This window comes from Micropterus dolomieu, linkage group LG19 (assembly GCF_021292245.1).
Source record: "Micropterus dolomieu isolate WLL.071019.BEF.003 ecotype Adirondacks linkage group LG19, ASM2129224v1, whole genome shotgun sequence".
Classification (NCBI taxonomy): domain Eukaryota; kingdom Metazoa; phylum Chordata; class Actinopteri; order Centrarchiformes; family Centrarchidae; genus Micropterus; species Micropterus dolomieu.
The window spans coordinates 6,951,336-6,958,125 of record NC_060168.1 but is presented as its reverse complement, the minus strand read 5'-3'; the positions used below and the strand labels follow the sequence as shown (position 1 = coordinate 6,958,125).

The following is a 6,790-nucleotide window of genomic DNA, read 5'->3' as shown; positions in this document are numbered from 1 at the left end:
TTCAGCGATGTCCTTGGAGTACCACTCTAAACAACTAATCAGAAACTGTTTCTTCCAAATGAGGAATATTTCCAAACTAAGAACACTGCTGTCAAACGGTGAGTTGGAGATGATCATTCATGCTTTTATTTTCTCTCGTTTAGATTACTGTAACAGTCTTTTACTTGTTTGAGCAAGAAGGAGCTTTACCGTCTCCAGGCTGTTCAGAACTCTGCTACAAGGCTTTTAACTAACATTAACAAAAGAGCGCACATCACACCTGTTTTAGCATCATAATGTTATGGCTAATTCCTAACTGTAGGGGTAGACTAAATATTTGAAGCAAAGTGAAATGCAATTCAACAGCATCACAAACCACATCCTCCAAAATGTTCAGGAAGTTATTTAAACACCTCTTTAAACTCTGTCAACAAAAACCAAGCAATATAACCTTTGGAGTGTATTGTCAATTGGTTTTGTTAAACCCTACTTGCTGAAGATATATCAGTCATTTGCTGTATTTAAGTAGTTACTTTAATTAAAAAATGATTACACCTTTATTTTACCAGGCATGTTAATTAATTTGAATAATTACTTGCACCATTGTTACTTTATGCTTCTCATGAATTTATTTTAAAAAGAAAAACACAGAACGTAAAGCCATACCAAGTCATGGAAGCTAAGATTATCTGAAGGGTGCAAAACAACAAATATTTTTAGTTCTCAATGTACTGATTTTTTTATGTGCTTTTATCTGCTGTGGAAACCAGGAAAGAAAGATCTTGTAGATATGGCAGAATTATCAGCCTCAAAATATTTGCTTTTACTGTGTAATACTTGACTAAACATTGCAGTCACATCTTCAGAAATTCTACTTTTGCAACCAAAGCTTTATTGCACACCACATGTCGAAAGCTTCGAAATAATGACATTATGCTTGCCCACATCATGTTCAGTGATGCTAGCATGTTCTAGTGCTCACAACTGAGGGTGCTGCCACTTTTATGACAAAAAATATTTTGCTGGTGACTATTACGGTTACTACAACTGGATAGCATACAAAAATAAATTGTCAGGCTACTATCATAGTCCACTGAATGACAGTAGGCCTAGTAGAGTGTAGTTGTAGTACAGATGAGTACAGGGCTGTAGGAACTACATCTACTATCTTGCAGCACAAATTTCTGAACTATGTGGGTTCTTTGCTTTGTGTGGACCCTGTGGTACAAGTTATTCATGTTCATGTTTATCATATCCCTGTACACAGATCATCACTTTAACCTCTTGAGTTTTACAGTATGGTAACTAAACTACTAGAGTAGTACTACTACTATTAAAGTACTAAATGAGCTATCTTCCTTATTTTGCTGCATTCTGTGTGCTAAGCATGTAAGCTGCATGGCCACAGGAGCAATTTTAAAAACAGCTCTCCATTGTAAAATCTTTAAAATATACAAAATAATTTAAACAATCTATTCAATTATTATATCCTTATAATCATTTGTGCTATCTTAAATATGAAAACATTTAACTCAGCCTCAAAATGCTTATCTGTCACAATCTCTGTTTTAGTATCAAAAAACCTGACTGGACTTCAGAGATAAGAAACATCATCAAGGCAGCCACTTTTGATGTTGCCTTGTAACTGCTGTAGACTCCTGCCCAACAGGGCTAAGCAGTCACAATTTTTGTAAGGCACAAGCATACGTGTTTAACAGCCACTTTGTGTTTGAGTTTGATATGTTATCCATACATTTGCAAGCTGGTTAGAGTTCTCTAGTAATGTTGTAATGACAGAAGTCCAGTAGCAGCTGCCGCGAAAAAAAGGTATTGTTGCAATAAACAAACCATGAGGAGGATCTGTCAGTGAGAGACCCAAATGTCTCATACATAGTCCCACGTACACATCTTCAATGTAAACAGCTTTAACATGTGCAGACGCCTCCACAATCTTCTTGGGTAAATCCAGTGAGAACACATAGCCCATTCCCAGAGCATATGATGGGTACGTAGACTCAGGGAAGGCAGAAACAGGCAGGAACCACTTTGAGGTACTGTCTCTAAGAACATAAACACCCCTTAACACCTGTCCTGTCATGTAGAGATGTCGGGGTGCTTTCAAAAGCATGTTAACGAGGTTGTGGATATTAAGGAACATGTCCGAGTCGACCTTCATGGCGTAGGAGGTGTTCGGACAATGGGAGCTGAGCCATTCAAACATTACCATGGTTTTAATGGTGAGGTTTCTGTAGCTGTCCAAGAAGTCACTTTGGAGAATATCATGATGCCTCTGGCTTTCTTTTAATATCTACAGAGAAAGAGATAGGAGCATTTAAAGCAGTAGTTGTGTAATTAGTAATCAGTAATTGCCAGCTAGTGAATGTAAGTCAAATATTCACTCTACATTTACCTCTTCAGTACAGCTGGTCACCACTGTACTGTAAATGCTACACTGTGTTCACTGTCTAGTGGGTAACGTTTTGTACCATTTATTGCTGGGCAGGTAGCATAACATGAGTTTATCTGAGATTATTTTGCTGCAAACAGCTGCTACAAACAGGATTGATGAGAGCTGTGAGGCTGACCCAAAGTCACTGGCTGGGAAAAAAAATGTGAGACACTAAAAAGCTCTGTGAAAAAAAAATGGGGAAGTGCAAGGTTTGGGGATAATTTGTCACTAGGCGTGACACATTTCACATCATTGTTTGATCCATGATAAAAAAAATATTATCTTACCAATAATCTCTCTGTTGTGCATTTTATTTGGCTGCAGCTATAACCTGGCTTCTCAACCTTCTTTACTGTCTCTGCTCTGATTACTTTGTGAGTTTTATGTTCTCATGTAGCTTATTCATGTTGGCCTGTTCATTTTGCAAACAACAAGAACAGAAATGCGCTTGGATACCCCCTCCATTGAACTTCTGGAATGTTTTCACCCTCATGCTACAATGTGAAGTTTTTTGATTGAAAGGTATAGTGAAAGAGAACTGAATCAACTCACTTCCTCCTCTAGGGGCTTTTTCTCATGCTCCTCTTTGGACAGTCCAAGCAGGAAGTAATGGCTAATCACTTGACCCAGCACTCTGATTTCTTTGCCCCACGTGCTGCGGATTATGTCACGGGCCTCTCTGTTGTGGGGTGCAACTGGGATCATTAGAACCAAGAATGGACTCTCCTGCTGACATTTGTTGGGTTCATCCAGTATGAAATGGTACTGGTGTGGATATGGCACGAAGTACTCAGATTGGGAAAGGTCAGCTGGGGGGATCTGTGCAAGCAGAGACGGTTGATGATTTTTGAGAGATGCAACTCAATAGCACAGGTTATCTTTGTGTTATTCTCGTTTACCAACACGTTCTCACTCCCAAGTCGTCACATCAAAACGCTTGGTCAAGACAACTTAGCGGTTAGCCTTGTATATCGCTCGCAGTTTGGCTAGGTTTAGGCACCAAAATTACTTGGTTAGATAAGGGAAAAGATCATGGTTTGGGTTAAAATAAGTAGGTCGGTGAAGTAAGTGACGTAAATTATGTAGTTACATAACTTATGTACTTTATTTAGCTTAACTTATTAAAAAAAAATAGTTTCACACAGGAAACAAGTAGTGGTCTCCGTGAGAGGTGTTTGTTTGAACCACCCATCCATCCGCACGCAGGAGATACTATGTGTTAAGTTGGCAAGTTATAGGTAACGCAGGGAGGGGAATAACAGCAAGCTTATCAGGCGTTTCTTAAAAATAAACATTGTTCACGAGTCCAGCACCTCCAGTCTGAGTCGAGTCTGAAGTCTTTTGAGGACGAGTCTCAAGTAAGTAACTTTGTGCGCGACTAAAGTCATACTCGAGTCTGAGTCTCTAACTCGAGTCCCCATCTCTGGCCTACAGTGGTCCAAGATAACTGCCAAGCATTATCACCCAAAACATTAAGCTCAAAATCAAGTGCATTGCCAAGTAAGTTGATTTCTCACCTCCTAACTTCTCAGAGGTGAATTTAGGGATGAAATAGCATACAGAAATTGTAAACAAAAAACAAAACATTAGTCTAGTTGGCCTCTTTCTGTGCTGCTTTCCACTCCTTGTTTGAATGCAAAAGTGAATGCTACAAAAGATGACAAGATGACAAGGTCACAGGACTTAGATGTGCAACAGCAGGTGGAAAGCCAACAGAACAGCCTATTAACCCAGTGCCATCACATGGAGATGAAAAAATAAGTTACTAACTGTAATTTTGTCTTATTTGAAATAAAGAAACATGATATTTATTTGTTAACTCAGTAGACACACATATACAGCACGCATGGTGTATTTCTTCTTCTAATTAGCTAATTGTAAATTTAATTTTCCAGGCTGAATGTTAAACAGTCTTGGTTAAAAACAACATGATGAAAGAAAGAACAGTGATGTGTTACTACAGATCTCTCATCTAAATGACTTTTCTTATCAGATAAACAGAGAGAGCTACAGTACAGATGCATTATCCCTTTTTCTTTTGCCTCTGTCATTTTGATACAGTAGCTTCCTTTCTTTCAAGACAACACTGACATAGAAGCCAGCAAACATACTTACACTGCTAACTGAAGGAGTCACATTGTTGTGTGATTGGTTTGGCAATAACTTTATCGTCCACACATTCAAAGGCCATGATACCTGGGGGCTTGAATTGTAGAAAATTAACGCTGAAGTTCCCATCACGAGGAATAGCATCAAAAAGCACACCCATCGTCTAGCTCTTGTCCATGGAGTCTTTTTACTGCCAAGACAAAAGTGAAAATGGACATCTTTAATGCCTCTTAACTGCATCAGAAGCACTTTACTCTCCATTACTGGATTGGAATCAGGAAGCACTTTGCTAATATTGCCTCATCCTTGCCCAGTCATGTAGGCATTTCGCATTATCTGTGTATAACTGTTTAGAGCAAAGGAAGGAGTCTCTATTAAGCTCTGTATCCATCAGAAACCACCACAACCACAAACTGCACTAGAATTACTGCAAGTACCAAAACATTTCGAGAAAAGTGGGATGCGTTTTTTAACATATTGATGTGTTGCCTATTTTAACGAACATTATTCTCTATAGACTATTCTATACACTATGTAGCCTTCATTGTACACACAGCAATCAACAGAATCAAGATGGTCCAAAACCAGATCACAGACAGACTGAAAGTGTTTATGACTAGATATAGATCAAGCACTTCTCATCATTTTCTGTCACATGACCTTTGCTAGCGTGCATACTGAGTTTGGGAGGACTGGTGTCAGATTTGCATGGTCTGTGGTGTGCAGCCAAGTATTTGCTTTTTATCGCCTTATTGTTGAATGTTAACACCAAATAATAAACTTCTGCAAAAGCCTGTTTCCCATTTATGAAAACTTACAGGAATAACTGTCACACTGTTTTGGGGGCAAAAATGATGCTCGTGTGGAATAAATAAATATGTCATAAGAAATATCAATGTATAGTTTTCGCTCAAATATACTGGCTAAATATCTCAATGTACCAATTATATTTTTTTTATTTAATTTATTAATTATTTATTTATTTATTTATTACTGATTGTCTTATGTGCTTTTCTCTGCTGTGGGAACCAGGGAAGTACCATTTTGTTGATATGGCAGAATTATCAGCCACAAAATATTTGCCTTTCCTGTTTAAGACTTGACTAAACTTTACAGTAACATAGTCAGAAATTATGGTCTTGTACCCTTTAATGAGCAACTGAAGCTTTACTGCACATCATGTGTGGTTTGTTGTTCAAAATAATGACATTATACCTGCTCACACCATTTTCAGTGATGCTAGCATGTTCTTGTGCTTACAACTGAGGGTGCTACCACAGTAGACAAAAGTTATTTAGCTGGTGAATATTATGGTTACAACTAGTCTGGTCAGCTAACAAAACTGAAGCTGCAGGCTACTATGATAGTCCACTGAATGATAGCAGACCTAGTAGGGTGCAGTTGTAATGGAGGATCTGTTTGTGTCTTTAAGTTCACCCATTTATGTAGTGCTCTCTTCCGTTTAATAGTGAAATTTCCGTGGTGAAAGTTAGTCATGCACCCATCAAATCCGTGTGTTTTCTTTACACTATCATAGTTACTTTTAAAATAAAATATTGAGAAACCAGGAAAGAACTATTAAGTTGATATTACAGCATATCAGCCTCCTCCTTAATACTTGACTAAACATTACAGTCCCATAGACAGAAATGACATTTGTACACTGCTAATCAAGCCCTCAGCTCTAATGTTTGTGCGGAGTGCAGTCTCTACTGCAATTAATCGGACTCATCTATTCTTATAAAAGCCAGACATACAGTATTTCTTAAAACCACACTGTGTCTTGGAGTTGCGTATTCCTTTAACGTCAATACATTTTAGATAAACTGAAATAAAATCTAGACTTACCATTTAGGAAGAGAGTTCTCCAGCATTTTGGAAGGGACGAGAAGAATTTCACAGCAGAGGGCCATAGCAAGCCTACAGACAGACTGCAGCTAAGAACGAGGATGTTGAACGAGGAGTGTTCTCTCCGTCTGTCAGTGAGTGCCGTTGTGGTTTGAGGTGGAGTGTTACAGATGAGCAGACCAGTTCTTATTTCCGAGCAGACACAACAGCACACCGCTTTGAAAGTATGTGACAGTTGTACAAAATTCAAATATGGATGCCAGTATTCTTTCTGTTTAAACTCTTTCTCCCGTATAGATTGTATTATTATTATTTATATTATGTGTGTGGGGTTGTGTGTGTGATGTTGCAGCCTTGCAAAGTGAAGCGATGTGGTTCCTTAAAAAAAAAAAAGAATTTTTTTTT

General features: G+C 38.2%; 1 protein-coding gene across 3 annotated transcripts; it reads right to left on the bottom strand.

Annotated features, from left to right (window-relative positions):
- Positions 1–851: 851 nt before the first annotated feature.
- Positions 852–6,524, bottom strand: LOC123957705 (beta-1,3-galactosyltransferase 2-like). 3 transcript variants are annotated; one of them, XM_046030697.1, is made up of 4 exons: positions 6,386–6,524; positions 4,544–4,727; positions 2,981–3,247; positions 852–2,287 (listed from the first exon to the last, which is right to left on the bottom strand). In XM_046030697.1, the coding sequence occupies exons 1-4, from the start codon at positions 6,448–6,450 to the stop codon at positions 1,691–1,693; spliced, it is 1,113 nt and encodes a 370-aa protein (XP_045886653.1). In that variant the 5' UTR covers positions 6,451–6,524; the 3' UTR covers positions 852–1,690. The 3 variants fall into 3 exon arrangements, with proteins under 3 accessions (XP_045886653.1, XP_045886654.1, XP_045886655.1); XM_046030698.1 differs by having other exon boundaries at positions 4,625–4,727; XM_046030699.1 differs by lacking the exon at positions 2,981–3,247.
- Positions 6,525–6,790: the final 266 nt, after the last annotated feature.

What these genes read in the sequence shown, in the direction of transcription:
- LOC123957705 (XM_046030697.1), bottom strand. Translation starts at nt 6,450, where the DNA reads ATGGCCCTCTGCTGTGAAATTCTTCTCGTCCCTTCCAAAATGCTGGAG. An exon ending in TGACTCCTTCAGTTAGCAGT is followed by an intron (nt 3,248 to 4,543) that starts GTAAGTATGTTT and finishes CTGCTTGCACAG; the next exon opens with ATCCCCCCAGCTGACCTTTC. An exon ending in AAAAGCCCCTAGAGGAGGAA is followed by an intron (nt 2,288 to 2,980) that starts GTGAGTTGATTC and finishes CTTTCTCTGTAG; the next exon opens with ATATTAAAAGAAAGCCAGAG.